The 26216-nt window shown below is 45.3% G+C and overlaps 1 protein-coding gene across 1 annotated transcript in view; it reads left to right on the forward strand.

Annotated features, from left to right (window-relative positions):
* Window positions 1-26216, forward strand: part of LOC135205347 (probable protein phosphatase 2C T23F11.1) — a 107134-nt gene that overhangs the window by 52776 nt on the left and 28142 nt on the right. Inside the window, exon 2 of the mRNA XM_064235808.1 lies at window positions 14455-14642. Within this exon, the coding sequence (XP_064091878.1) occupies window positions 14456-14642 (187 nt within the window). The 5' untranslated portion in view covers window position 14455. The remainder of the gene's footprint in view (window positions 1-14454; window positions 14643-26216) is intronic.

Genomic DNA, 26216 nt, shown 5'->3' on the forward strand with positions numbered 1-26216 from the left:
AAACTCCACAGTGCTTATTTGATTGTTATTATACACGTTTTGGTCTTAATTCACTCCAAATTGCACTTGAACTATGTTGCTGTTCCTGGTTCCTAAGTGCTCACTCCACAAACACAGTTACACAGCACACGAGTACGCTGTGTATGAGGTGCAAAGCTTTATTCCCTTAATTGTTTACTTTACTCATTATTTAGTTTAGCTTAACTTTGTTACTTCAAAATGTTTATTTAATTCATGTCTATTATCCCTTTTTTGCAACCAAATTAACCTGGAAAAATTACAAATATTTCTGATGTACTTACGAGCAGATGAGGCGACGAAAAAAGGACTCATCGTTGCCAATCTAGTGGAACTTCACACATACGCCAATGCATTTACAAACTGTTTCCATGAATTCTAGTTGTCATAGTAATGCAGCAATGATGAAATTACTGTAATATGTATATATATACTACAAATAGATACGCTAATTTCTCTTATTTCCCCGGTTTTGTGTAAGTCTTATACCCAGTTTGGAGGGTAAACACATACCAATTGACAACACTGATAAACAATTGAAGAGCGCAAAGAATGCCGTAGTTCCCTTGGAAAAGTAGTGGTTGTAAGTCGTGTTTACGATTGTTGTGATGAAAGTGTCCCAGCATCTATGGGTACAAGTGGTGTGCGGATTTAGCACAGGAAATGGGAAGTTTGTTGACACAAGCGACTCCGCAAACATCGAGATGTAGTCAATCTTCTAAACATTTTTAATTGTAAGTAAAAATTTTGAAAGTGTCATGGAGATAGTGTGCACTGCATTGGCCACACTTTTCATTACCCTCTGTTTAAATCTTAAAATATGGCCTTAATTTCTAACTTTGGAGAAAATACTTACTTCGGAAGGAGAGTAGAGGTCTTGAGCTCCTCCTCTCACCACCAACAACTCATGACTGATGACCATCTCCGGTGTCAGGACGTGTTAAAGTACTTTTTCGGAGGGTGGCCACAAATGCGGTAGTCAGTGAGTTGGCCAGTCCAGTCAGTTGTTTACCCTATGTTGGTTTCTGTTGCAGATTTACTGTTAACAAGATATTTTCCATCTTTTTTTTTTTTTTTTGCCATTCATGGGGCTGGCACTGAACACTGCTCATGGGAGTGGTGCTCGTAATAAAGTGAATCTTTAAAGCTAAAGAAACAAATTGGAGAAATGTACGAAGCGGTCATTTAGCTAAAACATTGGAAAATCACGTTTTCAACTCCAAAATGTAATAATGGTTTAAAGTAAGATTTTACCCCTCATTTTAACTGTCATGGCAAATTCATCCAAATTGTTTACATTAGGCCTTTAAGTTAATTTAATATAGGCCTAGCCTATCCTTTCAGTTGGCTGTGCATACTCATGTAGGTCTGCCAGTAGGCTTTACGTCTCTGCCTAAAGAGCAAACGTGTAACATAGTCTGTTCATCTTCTATCCTAACAAACACTATCAGAGAAATTCTTTAGGCTAGAAGAATGAAATGAAATGAAAATCTAAGCTATTTTCAAGCAGATATGGCCTAACATAGGTTATAAAATTTAAAAAGAAAAGCCCAGTGTGATTTAACTTGCTCAAGGCCAGCATGGCCTACATTATAATGAAAGAAATGGAAATTAGAGCCAAGATGTTTAAGATTGAAGTGGCCTATAGTAAAGTGAGTATTATATCCTTTAAATCAGACATAAGTTTATTTTTTTACTTTATAGCCTTAGGAGATGCACATAGCTTTTTATAATATACCAAGTTTATTCATTAAAACTTCTCCTGGAGAGCCAAGCTAAAGTTTACCTTGGAGAACAGTTACACTAATTAATATTTCACGGAAAGTCTAATAATAGATATCTTGAGTCATAGGGTTTAGGAGCAGAATGCAAACATATCATGCTTCTGTCTCATTTTGTGTGTGTTAAAATCTGCTAGTACCTTCCAGGACTTTGTGAGTCAGTTTTGAAGCAAGTAGATTTATCCCATCACGTGGCAAAATTCATGCTGTTGCATTTCAGGATCATCCAAGTCACTCAGCTGAAACATATTTAGGTTTATTCTTGCAATTTTAAAGTGAATAATGCAAATTCACTTCGCTGAACATGACAAGTTATGAAGAAAATTATAGCAAAGACTCAGTTCGGTCCTTCTGGCAATAATTGTAGGTTTCTTGACTGCTTTTTCCCTGTATTCCAAGTTATTATAGTATCTATATTCAGGTTTTAATTGCACACAGCTTTTTTTTTTTAGGTTTGGTGTTGTTGGGTGTGCTAGACCTAAAGTTTGTAATTTACGCTGAAATTATACCAATACCCAGTACCCATACAAGGATGAATCTGGAAGGACATCCTTAAAAGACAATGCTGAACTGTCAGAATATGTATTTCATCCAGAAATAGAATAAATTTGCTCAGAATACAAATGTGTCTTAACCAGCAAACATTATTGTATATAAGTAACCCTTCATTCACCTTATGTCTTTTAATAAACTCTTAAAGTTGTTATTTTTCAAAGCCCTCAAAGAAAGGAAATTACCATCTAGTATAGTAATGGTCTGAATTCACATCTGCAAGTTCCTCTAAACCCGCTTTTGTGCACGAAGCCTTCTCGTGTATGATGCAATGACAGCATATCAGTGGATGACCAAAGTGTTTGGCAAATAGATTCGTGAGACCTGCTTCCTTCTACCAGTCATTCTGGGAACCATCTGTTGTAACAGAAACTACCGAACCTTTGAAACTTCATCATGTCGATTAGACAGTTCATTTATAACTGTCTTGCATATTTCAACCCCTGTGGTATGTTCAGGTAATGTTACCCTATCAGTCAGTTCTCTGCACACTTCGTCACCCATACAAAGTCAAGCTATTATGACTAGCATAACTGATGCTGGAGCGTCAGTGTTCTCAAGACAAATAGTATATACTGTAGTTTGCATGAAGCTAAATTTTCTTAAAAGTTCTGCTTTGTGCTTTTTAAACATAATTGCAGCTGTACATCTTTAAACTGTCTGTTAAACAGATGGATATTTAATGCACTTAATGAGCTCTTCCTTTAAAATAAGCTTAACAAGCTTTTCCTTAAAAAGTTACCTAGTTGCCTTAATGGAAAGGAAGGATTCTGGCAATGACTCATTGGTATACATTTGATTTGCTCACTAAGCAATAACTTTTTAAGTCTCAAAAGTAACACTGAAGATGTTACTTGCTGGAAAAAAAAAGTGTAAGCTATGGCTCAATTTCTCTTTTGCTAATTAGTTGAGATGTATATTCCATATGTTCTGTTCTCTTTCATTACTTAGTTGTTTATGAACAGCTTCATACTGGCTTCTGAATGTTCAACATATTACTGTTTCAGGACAAGAAGGGCATAATGCTTTGTTATCCTTTGTGTACATGCCAAATCTTTAACTCCGATTCTTGAAATTTGATGGTGCTTCTTTCTTTCTTAAAAGTTTGTAGAGGGCAAATAGCAATGAGAATACAGATATGAAAGTTAAATTCGCCTAACAGTTGCAGGCAAATGGTCACTATCACAGCAATATTGAAAAAGAACTGAACAAAGCAAAGTTCCTCCAGTAAAGCATACTCATAAGTCACATAATCATGTGTGGCTAGACACAGAGATTGTGATAATTGAAATGGGAAATAAACAGTAGTAAATTGAATAGTATACTACTATGTAACATACACATTACATGTGTGTCAGTACCTTTGAACTTTACTGAGTGGTGTGATGTCACCACATGCCTAAATAGGTAAAGAAACTGTACAGGTCATATCTCAAGGTGGATTTTTTTCCTCATTGTTGTACCACAAAGTTTGAATGTCAGAGAAACCATACAATGCGCAAACTACTTGCAACACTTACCGTGGTTTGGCATCCCTGGGCTGGTGGTTAGTCATAAGCTAGGCTGTCATGTCTGGGTTTCAGTGGACTCTCTAGTTTTTCTATTTACTTATAAAGTTTAGGGAAACACACGATCGATAGTTGAACAGGCTTGGTCTTGCTCGCAATTCTAGTGAGAGAATTGCAAAATGTAAGATCATAATTCTACTGATATTTACTAATTATGCTCATCTGCTTACAAATTTCACAGAAGTACCTGACATAGGAGATGGGAACTAGGGGAACTGAAAAATTTTATAATGGTTTATGGATAAAAAAAAAAAAGGAGTAATTCACGGAGTTTTGAGATTGTCAGTCATGCACACCAACTGCACTGGATGACTTTCAAAACTCTCAGTGACAGGTTTCGTTGACCTGGGACTGTTCTTAAAATTCAGTGTGCTGTCAGGAGATTCATGGCTCAGCACATTTAATAAACACAGTGCCTAAATTGTTCACTTTTACACATGCAACTTACCCGGCAGATATATACTTAGCTTATGTCTCTGACGTCCGACAGAATTCAAAACTCGCGGCACACGCTACAGGTAGGTCAGGTGATCACCCCCTACCGCCGCTGGGTGGCGGTAATAGGAATCATTCCCGTTTTCTGACAGAATTTTTCTGTCGCCGGTGCTGACAACAACTTTGTTGGTAGCTCCTGCTTAGAATTTCTTGCTTGCTTCGCCGAGGATTATTTGGGAAGTATTTGATCTTTGGTTGTTGGCATACGCTGTTTTTTGGATATAGTTAGATAATATGTCTGATTTAACACCTGGAACTCTGTTTAGAGTATGTGTAAATGAGGGATGCAAGGTGAGGTTGCCTTAGGCTACTTTGGACCCTCACACTGTTTGTGTAAAATGTAGGGGAAGGGATTGTTCAGTTAAGGATACATGTGATGTATGCGAGAGCTTAACTGAAGTGCAATGGAAAGAGCTAACTGCATACGTGAATAAATTAGAAAAGGATAGGATTAGAAAAGCTTTAGCTAGAAGTTTAAGTAGATCCCGTTCTGCGGAACAGGATAGTATTTCTAACCCTGCAGTAGCTTCGCCATCTTCCTTTTTGGTTTCAGCTCCTTCCCCCCGCAGCGAACCCGCAGATGCGTATGCCGAGAGAGCCGCTGTGGAAGCGTCAATCCACAATTTGCAACAGCAATTGCGAGATATAGACCAAGGTAAGGGTGAAGTGTTTAGTGACGTGTGCAGTGTCCCCAGTGCAGTGGAGGGGGCGTCTGACCGACTCCACATCGCTCCTAGGCCTAGACCTCTTTCAGACTCCCATGCCCAAGGGAGGAGGAATGTCGAAAGCCGCAAGGGGGATGTAGAGTATCCCCAACGGTCAGGCGTCCCTTCAGCAGATCCTGTAGGCTCGTCCCAGGCTGCTGCAGAGAGCTATAGGAAAAGCCTCTTAAGGAAGTGTTTTTCCGACTCTGATTCATCCTCTCCTAAGCGAGGATGGAGCTCATCTTCCAAATCGCGCCCTCTCAAGAGAGCCTGGAAACCGTCAGGAGAAGGCGCTCTTGACTCCAGCCCGGAACCTTTTCCGGAGTATTCTCCTGCGCCTAAGAAGGCTATGAAGTCTCCTGAATCTTCACCAGAAGGGATTCGGTCCTCTACTAAGAAATTCCTGTTGGACCTTCAAGCGAATCTCTCTTCTTTAGTAGGCTCTCTTTCAACTAGTAGGCGCAAGGAGCCTTCTCGCAGGAAGGACGCCGCTCTTCCAGTTAAGAGTTCTGTTAGGAGACCTTCTCCTAGTAGGAAGGAGGAGTATAGTAGGCGATCTTCACCAGTAAGAACCTATTCTCCCCCGAGAGTAGATGACTCCTTTGATACTTCGTATAGACAGGGAAGATTGTATTCCCCGCGCAGAAGCTCTGATGCTAAGAAGAGTCATAGCGCAAAGCGCCAAGAAGTAGGCTCTAGATCCTCTCCTGGTAGGAGTAAGGAGAAAGTCTTCATGCGAGAAGGCAGTGATCGGTTTGTATCTGTCGAACGATCTCCTAGGAGTAGGATCTCCTCTTCAAGTGGAAGGAAGGAACGAGAGAGGGTACGCTCTGCTCAGAGGGATAGAAGCGAGAAGGGCTCTCCTTCGAAGGATAACTTTTCTAGAAGGCGCCAACGTTCGATAGGACTCCTGGATGATAGAAGCCCATTAAGTTACTTGAGAGCTCATGGTAGGCTTTCCTCAAGGGAGTCAAGCGCCTCTCCTAGCAGGTTCCAAGATTCTAGGAAGAACCTAAACATGGGTTCGCGCCCTACTCCTGGAAGAGTATCTAAAGTGGACGCTTTCCAATCTCCTAGCAGGCGTCAAGAGCCTGAAAGGAGCCTAATCTTGGATTCGCGCCCTACTCCTGTAAGACGATCAAGAGTAGGCGCAAGCTCCTCTCCTCAAAGGCAGCAAGAGCCTAAGAAGAGCCTTGCCAGGGATTCGCGCCCTACTCCTGGAAGATCAGGAGTAGGCTCTTACGCCTCTCCTCGTAAGATTCAGGAGCCTGAAAGGAGCCTCTTGTCAGACTCGCGCCCTACTCCTGGGAGTCACAGAAGAGTAGGCTCAAGCGCCTCTCCTCACAGGCGCCAAGAGCCTGAAAGGATCCTGACTTTGGATTCGCGCCCTACTCATAGTAGGCGCTCGAGAGTAGAAGCGAGTGTTTCACCGGATAGGCGCCAAGAGCCTGAGGAGGTAGGCTCTAGATCCTCTCCTATCAGGTATCAAGAACCTGTGGAGCGGCAGAAAGCGGAGGTTTTTTCTTTGCTGAGGAAACATATCTCAGACTTTGAACTGGCGACTTCATCGGGCGAACTCTTGAAGGATAAGAGTCGCATACCTGCCAGGACTTCTTCACCTAAGAAGTCTCCCTCTCCAAACGTAACCTTGGAGGAAGTCTCGGAGGAGGAAGAAACGAAAGAAGTAGGAATCTCTGATTATAAGAGACTTTCATCATTACTACTTCAGGAGTTTGGGGACTCGCTGTGTTCGGCTGATCCCCCTTCTCCAGGATCTCTGCTATCTAGTACTAAGTTGGCAAAATCCCCCTCTTTTGTCAAGATGCGGCCAACTCTCTCTATGAGAAAGGCCATTAAGAATCTGGAGAACTGGCTCCTGGTTAAGAAGGAGGCAGGTAAGACGGTGTTTTTGTGCCCTCCGTCTAGATTAACAGGTAAGCCGGGTGTCTGGTACGACACGAAGGAACCCATGGGGTTAGGCCTTCCGGCTTCTGCAAACGCGGATTTTTCTGCTCTGGTGGACTCATCTAGAAGACGCTCTCTACTATCAGCTAAAGCGTCTTGGGGAATGTGCGAGATGGACCATTTACTCAAGGGTCTATTTCGCACATTAGAAGTCTTCAACTTCATGGATTGGGCTTTAGGAGCTCTAGCAAAAAGAGCGCAGGATCCGGAGTTTGTGACGATGGAGGTGTTATCCAGTGTCCTTTCGTGCCTGGACAAGGCAGTCATGGATGGATCTACAGAAGTAGCCTCTCTCTTTGGAGCAGGAGTGCTCAAAAAGAGATCAGTTTACAGCTCGTTTCTCTCCAAGTCTGTTTCTCCCTTACAGAGAGCCTCTTTGCTTTTTTCACCACTCTTGGAATACCTGTTTCCTCAGGAGACAGTGAGGGACATTTCTAGGTCACTTTCGGAGAAGGCTACGCAAGATCTTCTTGCCCAGTCCACCAAGAGGCTTAAACCTGCTGTGCCAATGGCTAAGAGAGAGGGAGCAACGAATAAAGTGTCCTTCCAACAGCCCTTTCGAGGAAGAACAACCTCGAGACCCGCACTTAAGAGTAGAAGGCCGTTTAAGAGAGGACGATCTTCTCGAAGACCATTCTCAAAGCCGCAGTGAGACAGGAGTCCTCCAGACTCCAGTAGGAGCCAGACTTTTGAGGTTCGCGAAGGTCTGGGCTCAGAGAGGGGCGAACAACTGGTCCCTCTCTATTCTCGAGAGAGGATACTTGATCCCCTTCAGGGAAAAACCTCCCTTAACCACCACTCCAAGGGAGTTAGCGGCAAGATACAGAGATCCTTTAAAGAACCAAGCACTATTACATCTGGTGCAACAGATGTTAGAAAAGAAGGCTATAGAAAAGGTATTAGACATTCAATCTCCAGGCTTTTACAATCGCCTCTTTCTGGTACCAAAAGCCTCGGGGGAGTGGAGACCAGTGCTGGACGTAAGCGCTCTGAATCACTTTGTGATCAAAACAACATTCACAATGGAGACGACGTCTTCAGTTCTTTCAGCGCTAAGACAAGGGGATTGGATGGTGTCATTGGATCTGCAAGATGCCTACTTTCATGTACCCATCCATCCCTCATCCAGAAAGTACCTAAGATTTATGGTACAGGGCCAAGTATTTCAGTTTCGCGCCCTTTGTTTCGGTCTTTCCACAGCTCCCCAAGTTTTCACGGGATTGATGAAAAACGTAGCACATTGACTACATTTAAAAGGAATAAGGATATCTCCGTATCTCGACGATTGGCTGATTCGCTCTCAATCCAAGGATCAGTGTCTGGAGGACCTAAGATCGACGTTGGATCTGACTCAGTCCCTGGGACTGTTAGTGAACCTCCGGGAAATCCCAGATGGATCCCCAGCAAGCATTGTCTATCTGGGGATTTGATGGATTCTCGGGGTTTTCAAGTGTTTCCGTCCATAGAAAGACAAGAACGGTGCATTCTAAAAGTGAAGACCTTCCTAGAGAAAGAACAATGTTCCGCGAGGGAATGGATGAGTCTTCTGGGGACCCTCTCCTCGTTGGAACAGTTCGTTTCTCTAGGGAGGCTTCACATAAGACCACTTCAATTCTTCTTGAAGGAGAATTGGGACCAGAAGAATCAGGATCTGTGGGAATCTTTTCCTCTGTCCAGAGGAATAAAGGAAAACCTCAGCTGGTGGTTAGAACCAGGCAGACTAAACGAGGGACTATCGCTGCAGTTACCGAACCCCTCCCTAGTGTTGTTTACAGACGCTTCGGAAATGGGATGGGGAGCGACGTTGGGCCCGAGAGAAGTGTCAGGCACCTGGAGTGGGGAACAGGTGTCCTGGCACATCAACGAGAAAGAGTTAGTGGCAGTGCATCTAGCTCTCAGACAGTGGGAATCCCAAGTCGCGAACTCAGTGTTGCAGGTAAATTCAGGGGGACTCACTCCCTCTCACTGTACAAGAAGGCGAAGGAGCTTCTTCTATGGTCAAAGGAGCGGAACATCACGCTCTTAACGAGGTTTATCCGAGGCGAGAAGAACGTCAGAGCAGACTTGTTGAGCAGGAAAGATCAAGTCATTTCCATGGAGTGGACCCTGCACTCAGAGGTCTGCAATCAGATTTGGAGCCTATGGGGAAGGTCAAACATAGACCTGTTTGCAACTCATTGGAATGCCAGGCTGGAGAACTACTGCTCTCCGATTTCGGATCCAAGGGCAGTAGCAATAGACGGCCTCCTTCTAAATTGGGAAGGAATAGACGGCTACGCTTTTCCTCCTTTCAAGATCATAGGAAACGTCATAAGGAAGTTTGTTTTGACGAAAGGAGCGAAATTGACCCTAATCGCCCCATTCTGGCCAGCTCAAGAGTGGTTCACAGAGGTACTGGAATGGATGATAGATTTTCCAAGGTACCTTCCTTTACGGAACGATCTTCTCAGACAGCCCCACTTCGACAGATACCACAAAACTATCGCTCGGTCTGACTGCCTTCAGACTGTCGAAGGACTCGTCAGAGCAAAGGGGTTTTCACGCGCGGCTGCAAAGGCAATTGCAAGAGCCAGGAGACCTTCAACTATACTCGTGTACCAGTCGAAGTGGGAAGTGTTCCGAAGGTGGGCCAGGAATCAGAATGTATCCTCTTCCAGTACCTCTGTGACGGAAATAGCAGATTTCCTGTTGTATTTGAGACAAAAATGTAACCTTGCAGTCTCGACTATAAAAGGATATAAAAGTATGCTTTCCTTGGTGTTTAGACATACAGGACTAAACATCACGGATGACAAGGACCTACACGATTTGATTAAATCATTCGAAACTTCGAAGTCCAAGACAGCTAGACCACCCAGCTGGAACCTGGATGTGGTGCTAAGGTTTCTCATGTCAGATAAATTTGAACCTCCCAATAACTCATCGTTTAGGGACTTGACTAGGAAATCTATTTTCCTCTTTGCATTAGCATCAGCTAAAAGAATAAGTGAACTCCAGGCTTTAGAAGGCACAGTGGGCTTCAGGAAGGATTCTGCAGTGTGTTCATTTAACCCCCTATTTTTAGCAAAAAATGAGAATCCTTCTAAGCCTTGGCCAAGGACGTTTGAAGTTAAAGGATTGACTTCCCTGGTAGGGAGAGAGATAGAGAGAACCTTGTGTCCGGTAAGGATCCTCAAGTTCTACTTAGAGAGGAAAAAGCAAATGGGAGGAAACTCAGAGAGCCTTTGGTGCTCAGTAAGAGATCCGAGAAGAACGATGTCGAAGAATGCACAGGCATTCTTTATCAGAGATATTATTACAGAAGCACATATTTCCTGTGAAGAGGAACATCTCGGACAGATGAGAGTGAAAGCACATGAGGTCAGAGCCGTGGCAACCTCCTTAGCTTTTCACAAGAATATGTCGTTACTGGATTTAATTGGATCCACATATTGGAGATGCAATTCTGTTTGCATCTAACTATTTGAGAGATGTACGTGTGACTTATGATAAGTGCTTCTCTCTCGGACCTTACGTGTCTGCGGATTCGGTGCTGGGACAGGGGGCTGAAACCAATCTAGCTTAGTTTAGATAGATTAGGAATTTTAATCTTGTGGTGTTGTTTTTTATGGTCGATTGAAAGTGGTCAGGGAAAAGTACCACTTTCAAATCATAGTGTATAACAAAGTAGTGTGGTCAGGTGGTCGAGATTGGTTGTTTCATGCTCCTTGTAATGGTTTGGACCTAGGCTCTGTCTTGTAAGAGGGTTAGTCCCCGTTGATATGACAAAGGTGAAGGCTCTACCATGTAAGTGGGATAGGCCCCATTGGTACGATCCGAAATAAGGCTCTGTCGAGTAAGCGGGCTAGCCCCCATTGACATGATCCAGAAGAGATCTCAGTGACAGGTCTCGTCCTCACTGGAACTCTTGAGGCAAGCAGACTCATAGACAGTACTCATGAAGTCTTCTGCCCAATAAGGTAGGAATCAAGGTATTTAAGTTTATTTATAGTACCTACAACAAAAGTTGTTTTCCCTGTTTTTTGAATTGCTATTCATATTGAGTAACTTTCTCTTACCCTCCTCCAAGGGTGCCAATCAGCTAAGTATATATCTGCCGGGTAAGTTGCATGTGTAAAAATGAAATTGTTAAGATACAATAAAGTTTTACACATACTTACCTGGCAGATATATACTTAGCTTATGTCTCTGACGTCCGACAGAATTCAAAATTCGCGGCACACGCTACAGGTAGGTCAGGTGATCACCCCCTACCGCCGCTGGGTGGCGGTAATAGGAATCATTCCCGTTTTCTGACAGAATTTTTCTTCCTCCTATCTCCTGAGGGGAGGATGGGTGGGCCATTGAACGTATATATCTGCCAGGTAAGTATGTGTAAAACTTTATTGTATCTTAACAATTTCATTTTATCTCATTATGTAGGCCTTGTAACGTCATCATTATTATTATTGTCATCAATATATTTTTGAGAGAGAGAAAGTAGGTGTCAGTTAACCGTCACGTTGATTTTAGATCTTTAATTGTTTTTATCATACCCTTATGTTTAGCATTAAAAAAATGGTATTTTATACTTATATATCCATTTTAAAACCTTATACTTTACAATATTACATGCATAGCATTCAATGTCTTAAAATGCAACTTTGCACAAAAGCAGATACTTGACACCACATCTTTGCGTAGGTTATGTAAGGGCACCACTGTAGTATTCCAATTGAATGCATATTTAGACAAAGTTTTATGTCATATCCATCTTTGCCAAATCATGTACGTATTGATCGTAAGGTTTGACGCTTAAAAAGTAAATATGTTTTGTGTCGACGCACTTGTGAATAATTATCAACGCTGTCATTTTGTGTGTCTGTAACTTTTCCTTTAGAATCCTTCCCATAAGAAAAAAGATTCTATAAGATATTTTTAATGATTAGGTATTTGTCCACAGTGGTATTTTAATGATTAGGTATTTGTCCACAGTGTTTCAGAAATAAACTCAGCTTGAATTATGAAATATATATTTAGCAGTTTTAAGACTCGATATCAGTAGAGAAGGCTAGTCTTCAAACGGTTTTTTTCTGGATATTCTCAGATGTTAGTGATTTCCGTGTTAACTGCAAATCGTAGCTGCTGCTTTTTGATAAATAATGGAAAGTCAGAGTGCAAGAATTGAAGAGAAATACTGTATATTAGAAAAAAATAACAGAAACTTCAATAGCGATAGTATATTGGCTCTGTATCAGGTGATTTTGGACACAATTTGGGGAGTATTGGGGTACAAATATTGTGGCTGTTATTATGTATAGCTTTTTTTGCTATGTAGGGTAAACTGCTGGTAATAGACCTCCTCTTGGCCAAGATCTTAGCAAACATTAGATGGTAGCCATTACTGTATTTTGCACGAGTAGATTATTGCAGATGTAGTACTACTAGTCTAAGTGGTCAGCAAAATCCAAAATATGGAATTGTATTTTATAAGCCTATTTCCAGTGGTTTTTGTGTGAAAGCTTTAGATAGTGCTTCCTGTTACTCAGACATTTTTCATAGTTTTTGTATTATGTGGTTATGAGGCAGCAAGTGGGATATTAATCTTTTAATAGTAAAAAGAATGAACAAAAGTTTCTCTCACCAAAAACTACTGGTTTCCACCAACGTACGCAACATTTGCTTCTCATCGCTGGAAATATCAGCTTAACTACTGCTATTTAATTATGACAGATCATTTTAAGCTTTCATTAATGTGTAGTTTTGTCTGCTGCAGTTTAGATATAGCCTACAACTGCCCATTTTATCTGTCCATTGCCCTATAGTAATGAATTTAAATATAATTTTGTGAATATTCTAAAGTAACACCTCAGCTTAATGGGTTTTTTGACTTTCCAACTCCCATATTACTATTATTTTTTCTTATGCTACTGTTTTAGATCCAATTTTTAGATATACAGTATTTCCTGAATTAAATTTTTTAAACTTTAAATTGCAGATTAGTTTAGGTTAGCAAATACGTACAGGCAGTCCCCAGTTATCGGCGATCTGGTTTTATGGCACTATCTACCGCTGAAATACACTGATATCCGTTTTATCAGCCCCTACGACAGATTATTGGCATCTGCGGTTTTCGCTTATCGTCAAGCCGTCGGAACAGAACCCCCGCCATTAACCGAGGACTGCTTGTATTAAAGTAGACTACTGCACAAGTATTTAGTAGATTTTTTTGTATACGTTCATGCTCTTTTTTTAAGTAAAGTTTAGAGGGAAACTTGTGCTCAGTTACCCCATAGAAATAACTGGTGAAGATTCCTCTCAGCATTTCTTCAGCCCCATACGTACTGTTTTCTCCCTTTTTACTTTATGGCTGTTCCCTCAGATCTCTTCCCACCTAGCTGTCCATCTTCCTGAACTCTGCCCAATAATGATAACAATATTATGGCCACCTCTTTATAATGACTGTAGGACTGTACTGTTGATGATAACCTTGCATTCAGTGTCTGTATTTGGCACAACAGTGAATTTCTGTTGTATGGTAGTCTGAGATTATGATCTTATAATTTATTCTTTAAGAAGTAATTGAGCACCATAGGAAAATTTGAATTGATTAAGAAATGGCTGCAGATGATGTTCCTTTAAAAAAGTAAAAACAGTGAATGTTGTCCTCTGGTCATATCAGAATGACTACTTGTAGCACTGATTTACATGATAGTACATCTAGTTTTAAATGCAAGTGTATATAAGTTGATGCTACCTGGTAGTAACAGGATGACTTGAAACTAGAACTCGGAAATGGGACATAAGTACATAGTATAACTTCTGCACTCCAATAGAAAGCAGTCGGGAGTAGTAAGAATGAAGTTTCAATATTGATTTCATTGGTCCATTTGTTTGAATAGAACTGCCTTTCATTATTTTGAGCTTATTTCTGTATTATTACAATTGCTTAAACAGTGAGGTAAATGCGGATTCATTGATAGGTTGTGCTTGCGTTTCTAAAGCCTTTGTAATTCAATCTTTTTTTTTGGGGGGGTATACATATATACTGTACACAGTTTTAGTGGTGGCTGTTGTCATAATTTTTATGTTGTTTTTGTATCATTTGAGGTCTTATATAATACTGTAACTTGAAATAAGTAGTACTATTCTGCAACCTTTAATGCTTGCAGGCTAGCTGAGAACTGTATATGTAAAGCTAAATTGTATACATTAGTATACTGGATTTGGGATAATTCAAGATATTTATGAATTGTTAGGTGCCAGATAAGCAGGTTATGTGTACCTGATGTCCGATGCTTTATACAGTACAATACAGCATTTACAATTAGTTTTACTGGCTGTATTATGTGAAAGTCATGAAATGCTTATCATTTCTTTAACTTTTAACAGAATGGGGCAGACCTTAAGTGAGCCAGTCACCCAGAAAGAGACTTCCCGGTGTGAGAACTCTTGGCTGCGTGTGGGGTCCTCTTGTATGCAAGGATGGCGCGTAAACATGGAAGATGCACACACGACAATTTTGTCTCTGCCCGATGATCCTGGAACAGCGTTTTTTGCAGTATATGATGGACATGGAGGTAAGCTTAGTATAGAAATGCTCTGGTGCTTATCCTGGTTGTCATAAATCTTTAGCTGGTTTGTTCTGTAGTATACTTTGTTTTTGTACATGAACTTCCCTGACAGATCCTATACTTAGCTATAGTCTCCGACGTTCCGACAGAATTTCAAATCTCGCGGCACACGCGACAGGTAGGTCAGGTGGTCTACCTTACCCGCCGCTGGGTGGCGGATGTACGAACCACTCCCGTAAGCTTGTCAGATTTTTCTCTGTCGCGGGAACGATAACAACTGTTGTCGGTTCCTCTCGATAGTTTTTCGATTCTCGCTTGCCTGGAGTTAATTTGGACTTCTTTTGGTGACGTATTCGCATTTGTTTTGGCTTGGCATACGCTGATTGTGGACCGGTTTGATTTTGAGTTTGATTTCTTTAACGAGATGTCTGATCTAGAATCGGTAGTTAAAACTTCGGTTTTGTTTAGGGTTTGCGTGAATGAAGGATGTAAGGTGAGGTTGCCGAAAGCTTCGGTAGACCCCCACACGGTTTGCAGAAATGCAGGGGGGAATGAATGTGCTTTTGCTAACCCTTGTAATGAATGTTAAGGGATTTGAATGAAGAAGAATATAAGGCTCTCTCTTCTTATGTTAGGAAGTTGGAACGTGATAGAGTGCGTAAGGCTTCCTCTAGAAGTTCTAGCAGATCTAGAATGAGTGAGTTGGATGTGGATCCTAATAGTACTAACGTAGAATTAGAACCTTCTTCCCAAGTTGCAGCCCCGGCTCCCCGCACCGAAGCCGAAGATTCGCCTTCGAAGGCGGCAGCTCTGAAAGCCAAGAATCGTTCTATGGATCAGAAGATTCGTCAGTTGGAAGGTAAGGAGAGTGTTAGTGATCAGTGCAGTGTCCCCAGTGTTGTGGAGGGTGCGTCTGACCCGACTCCTTAGTGCCTCTAGGCCTAGACCTCTTCCAGACTCCCAGTTCCAGTGGAGTAGGAAAGTCGAAAGCCGCAGGAGGGCTAGGGAGAGCCCCCACCGGTCAGGCGTCCCCTCGGCAGATCCTGAAGTACGCTCCAGGCTGCCTCGGATCGCTACAAGAAGGAGCTCCTACGCCAATGCTTCTCCTCTTCGTCGTCTCCCTCTCTCCGAAGAGAGGTTGGAACTCCCCGGATGCGTCGCGCACGTTGAAGAGGGTTTTGGAAGGCCTCCCTGCCGTCCTTTGGCTTCGAGTCCGAGGTTTTCCCGGAAGAATCGTCGGTGGAGGCGAAGAAACCCAAGAAATTCTGTGATCGTTCTTCTTCTCGCGCTCCGCGCGCGGCGCCCTGCTTCCGAGGAAGAACAAGAAGATTCTCCTAACGAGAGTACTCGCGGGACTTCAAGCTCAGATCACGGCGCTAGCAGACTCTCTAGCAGTTAGATCACGTAGGAAGAAGGACGTTTCTCTTCCGATCAAGAGATCTAGGCGCCGCTCTTCAGAGGATCGTTCTCTTCATATGGGGAGGTTGTTTCGTATGAAGGTGGGGGCTCGCGTGAGGGGGCGGGGGCCCCTCGCTCGAGTGAGCGCCTCGCTCGCGGTGAGCGCCCTCAGCTCGGACCTGGCTCTCTCTCTCGATTTCAAGACGCCAAACATCGGTAGGACGCTCTATGGAGAAAGAAGTTTTTTCTTCAGATTGGATTCCCGCTTCCGGTAAGCGCACTGCACCTGCTCATCACGCGATTTCTTCAACTCCCTCGCGTGAAAACTTCTCCTCAGCAGCCTCAAGATTCTAGAAGGCGCCCTTATACAAGTAGCGTTCTTCTTCCAGATGTCACTCTCCTCGAGTGTCGGATCGTGGACTTCTCTCCTGACAGGCATCTAGAGTCTGGTAGGAGTCGTGTGCATGATAGACGGCCTACTGTTAGCCGCTCCCCACCGCAAGGTAGGCGCCAAGAGCCTACTGCACATAGATCTCCTAGTAGGCGCTCGTCTCTTTTAAGGCGTCATACTCCTGATTATTCTCCTAGGGGCAGACAACAAGAGTCTTTCAAGCGCCCTTCTCGTGTAGGCGCTCTCCCGCTTCTAGGCGCACCTTCTCCTGACCGTTGTCTCTGGTAGGCACCAGGAATCCCGGGGAAGCGCCCTTCTCCAAGTAGGCGCTCGTTAGTTTTTGAAGAGCGCCCTTCTCCTGAATGTTACCTCTTGTTAGACGTCAAGAGTCTTTCGCAAGCAGCCTTCTCCTAGTAGGCGCATTTCGCCTTCCAGTCGGACTTCCGGTTGATCGTACGCAACTGGACAGGTATGGAGAGCCGCGCAAGCGCTCTGCTCTCGATAGGCGCTCTTCTCCTGGCAGCCGCTCGCCTCAGGATAGGCGCATAGGTAGTATAGTAGGCGCTCGCCTCCTCGTAAGCGCCCTGTGGATGTTTCCGAGGATTCTCGGAGTAGGAGCCCTACCTCTCCTTCGGCTGAGATTCCGTATACCTCGAAGAGGGAGTCTCATCGTAGACTTCCCAGATCTTCTCATCGTTCTCCAGTGGATGTGAACTCTTCTAAGAGAGGGCGTTCTCCAACCTCTCGCTCAACTCCTGCTAGGATCCCTTCGTCACATAAGGATCTTCCGCGCTCGCCTCGAGAAGACGTCCTAGAAGGTTCGGATGAGGAACCGAACACTTCTGCTGCTGTCTCTTCTTACAAGAAGCTTACAGAGCTACTTTTACAAGTTTTTGGGGATTCCCTTACGCCTACGGCTCCTCCTTCCTCCTCACTCACTTTTTTCAACGGCGAAGACAGCGAAGAGTTCTTCTTGTGTGAGGATGAAGCCAACTCTTTCTATGAAGAAGGCACTGAGGAGTTTTGGTTCCTGGATGGCTTCCAAAGAAGAAGCGGGGAAAACGATGTTCGCTTTTGTCCTTCGAAGTTATCAGGACGCAGCTGGTTTCTGGTACGAAACAGGAGAGCCCTTAGGATTTGGGTTCTACCGTCTTCGGCTGATTCGGATTTTTCGGCACTGGTAGATTCGACAAGGAGAACTGCCCTTAACTCTGCTAAGACGACTTGGGCAATGAATGAATTGGATCATTTGCTCAAAGGTATGTTTAGAGTGCTAGAAGTTTTTAACTTCCTTGATTGGTCGTTGGAGTCCTAGCCAAGAAAATTGAAGTGCCAGAGTCAATTTCGCCAGAAGATCTTATGTGTGTTTTGTCTTGTATGGACAAGTCAGTAAGAGACGGAGCGAGTGAAATCGCCTCCCTTTATGGGGCCGGGATCGTGAAGAAGAGGTCGGTTTATTGTTCCTTCTTAACGAAGTCGTCTCCCATGCTCAGAGGTCTTCTTTGCTGTTTGCTCCTCTGTCTACTCAGTTGTTCCCGAAACATCGAGTGCAGGACATTTCGAGGTCACTTTCGGGCCAAAGCCACCCAGGACCTTTTGGCACAGTCGGCAAGAAAACCTCGCCCTTCCTTCCCTACCAAGGCTAAGAAGGAAAAGGCAAGTGTTCGAGAACCCTTTCGAGGGGCATCTTCATCAAGAACCTCTACCGTACGAGGTCGTAGACCTTCAAGACGGGGTAAGACTTGTTGCCAAGTTCTGTTAAAGCCCCCAAATAACTTGCAAGTCCTTCAATCAACGGTGGGCGCCAGACTCTTAGAGTTTGCAGAAGTCTGGGCCCAAAAAGGGGCGGATCCTTGGACCCTTTCTATTTTGAGGAGAGGTTACCTCATCCCTTTCGTCGAAAGACCTCCCTTGACGGCCATCCCAAGGGAACTGACGGCCAGGTTACAGAGACCCCATCATGAATCAAGCTCTCCATCTAGCAGTAGATCAGATGCTGGAGAAGGGGCTATCGAACTAGTGACAGACCATCATTCATCGGGCTTCTACAAACCGCCTTTTCCTAGTTCCAGAAGTCCTCAGGGGGATGGAGAACCGGTGTTGGATGTAAGCGCCCTGAACTTCTTCGTAGAAAAAAGAAGAAGTTCACGATGGAAACGCCTTCATCAGTGCTGGCAGCACTTCGTCCAGGGGACTGGATGTTTCCTTGGATTTACAGGACGCTTACTTCCACGTACCGATCCATCCTTCCTCGAGGAAGTTTCTCAGATTCATGATGGGGGAAAATTTGCAGTTCAGGGCTCTGTGTTTCGGCCTCTCGACGGCCCTCAAGTGTTCACGGGGATTTTGAGGAATGTGGCTCAATGGCTTCATTTGAAAGGGGTGAGGATATCCATGTACCTCGACGATTGGCTAATAAGGGCCAATTTCAGAAGATCGTTGTTTGAAGGACTTACAAGTAACTTTAGAATTGACGAAGGCTTTGGGACTTTCTCGTCAATTTCAAGAAGTCATCACTAATTCCCGAGCAAGAGTGTGTGTATCTCGGGATACAGATGAACTCTCTGAGTTTTCGGGCTTTTCCCTCGCAGGAAAGGATAGCCCGAGGATTCGAGAGAGTAACAACTTCTTAGGGAAAGAAGTATGCACAGTGAGGGAGTGGATGAGTCTGCTGGGGACGCTCTCCTCTCTGGAGCAATTCGTTTCCCTAGGAAGGTTGCACCTGAGACCACTCCAATTCTTTCTTCATCGGAACATTGGAGTCGTCGTTCTCAGGATTTGACGTTCTCCCTGTCGTTATCCCAGGACATCAAGAAACATCTCTTATGGTGGACAGATCCCAACCTCTTTGCGAAGGACTGTCTCTTCAATCACAGACCCCCAACCTGGTGTTGTTCTCCGACGCGTCGGACATGGGGTGGGGTGCAACTCTGGAACCAGCGAAGTGTCAGGTACCTGGGTGGGGGACCAGGTAGCCTGGCACATCAACAGAAAGGAGTTGATGGCTGTGTGGTTGGCTCTGAAGGCTTTCGAGCCCAAAGTCAGAAGATCGGTTAGTGCAGGTCAACGCGGACAACACTACAGCTCTGGCATACATCAGGAAAACAGGGGGGGACGCATTCCTTCTCCCTGTACGAGACAGCAAGAGACCTTCTTCTGTTGGGGGGACATAAGAAAGAGGAATCAAGCTTCTCACCAGGTTCGTGCAGGGAGAAAGGAATGTAAGAGCAGATCTCCTCAGCAGGAAAGATCAGGTCCTTCCCACGAGTGGACCCTTCATCTGGATGTATGCCAGAGCCTGTGGAAGTTATGGGGCAGGCCACACATAGACCTCTTTGCCACGTCAAAGAACAAGAGGCTGATCCTTACTGCTCTCCGATATCAGATCCCGAGGCAGTAGCAATAGATGCTCTTCTTCTAGACTGGAACGGACTCGACGTCTACGCGTTTCCCCATTCAAGATCCTGGGGCTAACCATCAAGAAGTTCGTAGAGCTCCGATTCAACGATAATGACCTTAATCGCTCCCGTTTTGGCCGGCCCAAGAATGGTTCACAGAGGTACTGGAATGGTTGGTGGACCTTCCAAGATCGCTCCCGCTAAGGAGCGATCTACTCAGACAACCCCACTTCGACAGGTACCACAAAAATCTCCTCGCTCTCAGTCTGACTGGTTTCAGACTGTCCAAAGTTTGGTCAGAGCGAAAGGCTTTTCAGCAACAGCTGCTAAAGCAATCGCAAGAGCGAGGAGACCTTCCACCTGCGTGTATACCAGTCAAAGTGGGATGTCTTCAGACGTTGGTGCAAGAGGAAGAACATTTCCTCTTCCAGTACCTCTGTGACCCAAATTGCGGTTTTGTACATGAACTTTCCTGTCAGACATATACTTAGCTTACGTCTCTGACGTCACGACAGAATTCAAAACTCGCGGCTAACGCGACAGGTAGGTCAGGTGATCTACCTTAACCCCCGCCCGCTGGGAGGCGGGTGTAAGAACCATCATACCTTTCTTGCCATTTATTTTTTCTGTCGTCGGTGTCGACCACACCCGTTGTCGGTACCTCTTGACAGTTGGATTCTTTTTCTCGTTTTCGCCCTGGATTGTTTCTACGGACTTTGGTGAAGTACCCGATCTTTTGGCCTGGCTTTCGCGATTTGTGGACAGTTATTGGACTTTTCTTTGGATTTTTTCTTGGATTCATGATGTCTGATGTTGATACTAAGAAAACTGCTATTGTTTAGAGTTTGTTGTATGACTGATTGTAAGGTGAGGCTACCGAAAGCTTCGGTAGACCCTCACACGGTATGTTTGAAGTGTAGAGGGAATGAATGCACCTTTAATAACCCTTGTAATGAATGTGAAAAGCTGAATGAGGATGAATGGAAGTCTTTGTCTTCCTACTTGAGGAAGCTTGAAAAGGATAAAGTTAGGAAAGCTTCTTCCAGGAGCAGTAGTAGATCTCGTATTAGCGAGTTGGATGTAGATAATCCTATTTTAGAAGTAGCTCCTTTGTCAGTTTCAGCTCCTGCTCCCTGCACCGAAGCCGAAGATACGCCTTCGGAAGTGGCTTCAAATGAAAGCCACCATTCGCAGTATTTTGGAGGAGGAAAATCAAGCAACTAGAAGGTAAGAGTGATTCCAATAGTGATTTGTGCAGTGAACCCAGTGCAGTGGAGGGTGCGTCTGATCGGCGCCCTAATGCTTCCAGGCCTAGACCTCTTCCAGACTCCCACAGTCCCAGTGGAGGAGGTAAAGTTCGAAAAGCCCGCAGGAAGGTTAGGGAGCATCCCCAACGGTCAGGCGTCCCCTCGGTAGTTTCCTGTTGATCGTTCCCAGGCTACCTTGGATCACTCCAAGAGAGAAATTTTGCGCCAGTGCTTCTCGTCGTCGCCTTCGCCTTCTCCTAAAAGAGGATGGAGCTCTTCGGAAGCCTCGCGCCCTTCGAAGAGAGCCTGGAATGCTCCCTGCGCCCGCCCTTCCAGCCCTGAAGTTTTTTCGGAAGAGCCTGAGGTGGAAGCGAAGAAGCGAAAAGAGATCTCAGGAGTATCGTTCACTTATCGGTAGATCGAGCCTCTTCTCCTGTTCACGAGTTGGTGAGTTCTCCTGCAAAAGGGTGTTGGCTAAACCTTCAGGCTCAGAGGGGGTTTTCGGCGGCTTCTGGCTGGCTCTCTTTACTGGGTTCTTCTCGGCGACAGGAAGGACGTCTCGCTTCCTGTAAGAAGTCCAAGCTCCCCTCTCCTGACTCTCGCTTTTCGACGGAAGAGGCGCGCTCACTGTTCGTTCGGATTCTCGCAGGAGGCTCTCTGCTTCGGACAAGATCAAATCTGCGTATAAGCGACATTCGCTTGACAGACAAGTTTCTCCTTCAGACAAGGAGCAAACTGCGCGTAGGAGATCCTCACCCTACAGACGCTCTTCTCGAGACAGGATCGCTCCCCTTGACGGGCGCCAAGAGCCTAGTAGGCACTACTCACCTCGTAGCCGCTCCTCGTCTCGCCTCCACTCTCCGGCTGACAAGCGCCCTAAAATCGGACAGGCGCTTTTCGCTGGACAGGCGTCAAGAGCTTGTTAGGCGCGGTTTCGCCTGGCAGGCGCTCTTCTCCTGACTTTTACTCGCCTCGAGTCAGGCGCCGAGAGCCTAGCAGGCGCTTCTCCCCCTGGTAGGCGCTCACCTAGTAGGCGCTCGTCGCCAGAGATTCTCTCGCCTCGGTTCAGGCGCCAAGAGCCTGGTAGGCGCTTTTCGTATGACAGGCGCAGTTCGCCTGGTATCCGCTCTCCTTTGGATAGGCGCCAAGAGCCTGATAGAATTTCCTTCTTCATTACAGGCGCTCTGCACCTGACTGCCGCCTGACTCTATTAGGCCTTCAAGGATCTGGGAAACGCACTCCTCCAAGACAAGAAGGATGTTGCAAGTAGACACTTGCCTGAAGCATTGTCTCCAAGACGTATACGTCTATCTGCCTCTAGAGACTCCTTTAAGAATAGTCGCGCCTCTAAGGATCAGGAAGGCTCTTCGGCTCAGGAGGAACAGGACCCCTCAGAAGAAGAAGGAACAAAAGACGCCTCAGTTTCCTCCTATAAGAAACTTACAGAGTTACTCCTGCAAGAGTTTGGAGATATTCTTTCTCCTGTGGTCCCCCCTTCTCCTCTTTCGTTATTCTCCACTTCGAAGACGTCGAAGGTTTCGTCTTGTGTTAGGATGAAACCTACTGTTTCCATGAAGAAGGCGCTGAGAGGTTTTGGAGAATGGCTCCTTTCGAAGGAAGAGAAAGGGAAGACGGTTTTTTTTTCTTTCCCTCCGTCTAAACTGACCGGCAGATTGGGATTCTGGTACGAATCGGGAGAACCTTTAGGCCTCGCTCTCCTTCGTCTGCGGACTCGGACTTCTCTTCATTAGTGGATGCTGCTCGTCGTTCCGCCCTCTTGTCCGCCAAGACTACGTGGGGAATGAACGAACTTGACCACTTACTGAAGGGAATGTTCCGAGTCCTGGAAGTTTCAACTTCCTTGATTGGTCTTTAGGTGTGCTGGCTAATAAGACCAAGACCCCAGATGCTCTGTCTCCTGAAGATCTTAACTGTGTACTCACTTGCATGGATAAAGCAGTGAGAGACGGATCGAGTGAAGTCTCCTCACTGTTTGGAGCTGGAGTGCTTAAGAAGAAAAGGTCGGTCTACTGTTCGTTTCCTCTCACGAAGGCATGTCTCCATGCACAAAGGGCATCGCTCTTGTATGCTCCAAACTCTCTCCTCTTCTGTTCCCCAAGAAAATTATCCAAGATGTATCGAGTGCCCTTTCAGCTAAGGCTACTCAGGACATGTTAGCCCAGGCGGCCAGGAAACCTCGCTCTGTCTTCCAACCCAAGACCAAGAAAGAGACTCCTCTGAGACAGGAGCCCTTTCGAGGAGGACCCCGCTGTCAGAGGTTCTGCAACCAGAGGGACTAGATCTTTTAAGAGAGGTAAAACCTTCTCGAAGTCAGTCAGAGGGAAGAAATAGCGGTCAAGGACTCCAGACATCAGTGGGTGCCAGACTACTGAAATTTGCCGACGTCTGGGCCCACAAAGGGGCGGACAATTGGTCCCTATCGATTGTCAGAAAAGGATACCTCATTCCCTTCTCGTCAAGACCACATTGACGACAACTCCGAGGGAGTTGGTAGCCAAGTACAAGGACCCCATCATGAATCAAACCCGTTTCTCTAGCAGTAGATCTCATGCTAGAGAAGGAGGCTATAGAACTAGTGAAAGATCCCCGCTCTGCGGGCTTTTACAACAGACTGTTCCTAGTTCCGAAGACTCAGGAGGATGGAGACCGGTGTTGGATGTAAGGCCCTGAACGTCTTTGTGGAAAAGAGGAAGTTCGCCATGGAGACAACTTCATCAGTGTTAGCGGCTCTTCGTCCAGGGGACTGGATGGGTGTCTATAGACCTTCAGGACGCTTACTTTCATGTGCCGATCCATCCTTCTTCACGGAAGTATCTACGATTCATGATGGGAGGAAACATCTTCCAATTCAAGGCCTTGTGCTTCGGCCTATCAACTGCACCCCAAGTTTCACGGGGTTAATGAAGAACGTGGCGCAGTGGCTACATTTGGAGGGAGTGAGGGTGTCGCTTTATCTCGACGACTGGCTAATCAGAGCAGAGTCTCAAGAAAGATGTCTGGAGGACCTTCAGACCTTACATTGGCAAGTTCGCTGGGACTTCTGGTGAACTTCCAGAAGTCTCAATTAATCCCCAGTCAAGAGAGGATCTATCTGGGGATTCGGATAGCTTCTCTGGCTTTTCGGCTGTTTTCCGTCGCCAGAGAGGATAGCTCGTTGCTACGAGCAAATAACGACCTTCCTAGAGAAAGATGCATGCACAACGAGGGGAGTGGATGAGTCTGCTGGGACACTCTCCTCGCTGGAGCAATTCGTTTCTCTAGGAAGGTTGCATCTCAGGCCTCTACAGTTCTTCCTATACCAGAACTGGAGGCGTCTCTCCCTAGATCTGGAGTTCTCCTTCAAGATCTCAAGAGGAATCAAGAGAGACCTTCGGTGGTGGAACGACCCACTTCGATTTGTGGAAGGAATGTCTCTCTACATGCCGAACCCCAGCCATGTGTTGTTTTCCGACGCATCGGAGGCAGGTTGGGGAGCGACACTCGGGACAAGAGAAGTGTCAGGCACCTGGAAGGGGGATCAGGTGTCCTGGCACATCAACAAGAAAGAGTTGATGGCAGTCTGGATGGCATTGAAAGCCTTCGAACCCCACGTCCGGAATGCAGTAGTGCAGGTCAATTCGGACCAACACAACAGCCTTGGCGTACATCAAGAAACAGGGGGGGACGCACTCCTTCTCCCTGTACGAAACAGCAAGGGATCTTCTGCTGTGGTCTCAAACGAGGAAAATCAGTCTTCTCACCAGATTCGTACAGGGAGAAAGGAACGTGTCAGGGCCGATGCTCCTGAGCAGGAAGAATCAACTCCTGCCTTCCGAGTGGACCCTTCCACTCAGAAGTATGCCAAGACCTGTGGAGAAGATGGGGCAGACCTCACATCGATCTCTTTGCAACAGCAAAGAACGCAAGAATCGAACTTTATTGCTCCCCGATCTCAGACCCCAGGAGCAGTTTCAGTGGATGCGTTTCTCCTAGATTGGACAGGGTTAGACGTCTACGCCTTTCCCCCCCTTCAAAGTACTAGGACAAACCCTCAAGAAATTTGCTATCTCGGAGAGGACAAGAATGACGCTAGTAGCTCCGTTCTGGCCCGCCCAAGATTGGTTCACAGAGGTACTGGAATGGTTGGTGGACTTTCCAAGAGCACTTCCACAAAGACAAGATTTGCTCAAACAACCCCCACTTCGACAGGTATCACAAAACCTCCCGCTCTCAATCTGACTGGCTTTCGACTGTCAAAAGTCTTGTCAGAGCGAAGGGGTTTTCGACAAAAGCTGCTAAGGCTATCACCTCAGCTAGAAGACCTTCGACCCTTAAAGTCTACCAGTCGAAGTGGGGACGTCTTCGCCGTTGGTGCAGGAACAAGAAGTTTTCCTCTTCCAGTACCTCTGTGACTCAGATAGCAGATTTCCTAGTTTTCCTCAGAGAAAAATGCGGTTGGCAGTATCTACTATCAAAGGATACCGTAGCATGCTGGCTGCGGTGTTCAGACATAGGAATTTAGATCTTTCGAATGACAAAGATCTTCATGACCTATTAAGATCTTTTGAATCTTCCAAGAAAACTTCGAACGAAGTTCCAAGTTGGAATCTGGATGTGGTTCTTCGCTTCCTGAGGTCCGCTAGGTTTGAACCACCCACATTTAGCCTCCTTCAAAGATCTCACGAGGAAGCTCTCTTTCTCATGGCTTTAGCATCTGCTAAAAGGGTTAGTGAGATTCATGCCCTAGAAGGAAGGGTAGGTTTCAAAGGAGATTCCGTGGTTTGTTCCTTCCTTCCTTCGTTTTTTTCGCAAAAAATGAGAACCCCTCAAATCCTTGGCCAAGGAGCTTTGAGGTTCGTGGGTTTTGTCTGCCCTAGTAGGGGAGGAACCTGAAAGAACGCTTTGCCCTGTTAGGAGTTTAAAATACTACCTTCAGAAGAAGAAAACCCTTAAGGGCATTGAGGACAGACTATGGTGCTCTGTAAAGGACCCCAGCAGACCATTGTCGAAAAATGCGCTGTCTTTCTCATTAGAAGTGTTGTGAAAGAAGCACATAGATCTTGTGATGAAGAACATTTCAAGCTCTTAAAGTCAAGGCTCATGAAGTGAGAGCAATAGCAACTTCCTTGGCCTTTAAGAAGAATAT

The sequence above is a fragment of the Macrobrachium nipponense genome, chromosome 49 (assembly GCF_015104395.2).
Source record: "Macrobrachium nipponense isolate FS-2020 chromosome 49, ASM1510439v2, whole genome shotgun sequence".
Taxonomy (NCBI): domain Eukaryota; kingdom Metazoa; phylum Arthropoda; class Malacostraca; order Decapoda; family Palaemonidae; genus Macrobrachium; species Macrobrachium nipponense.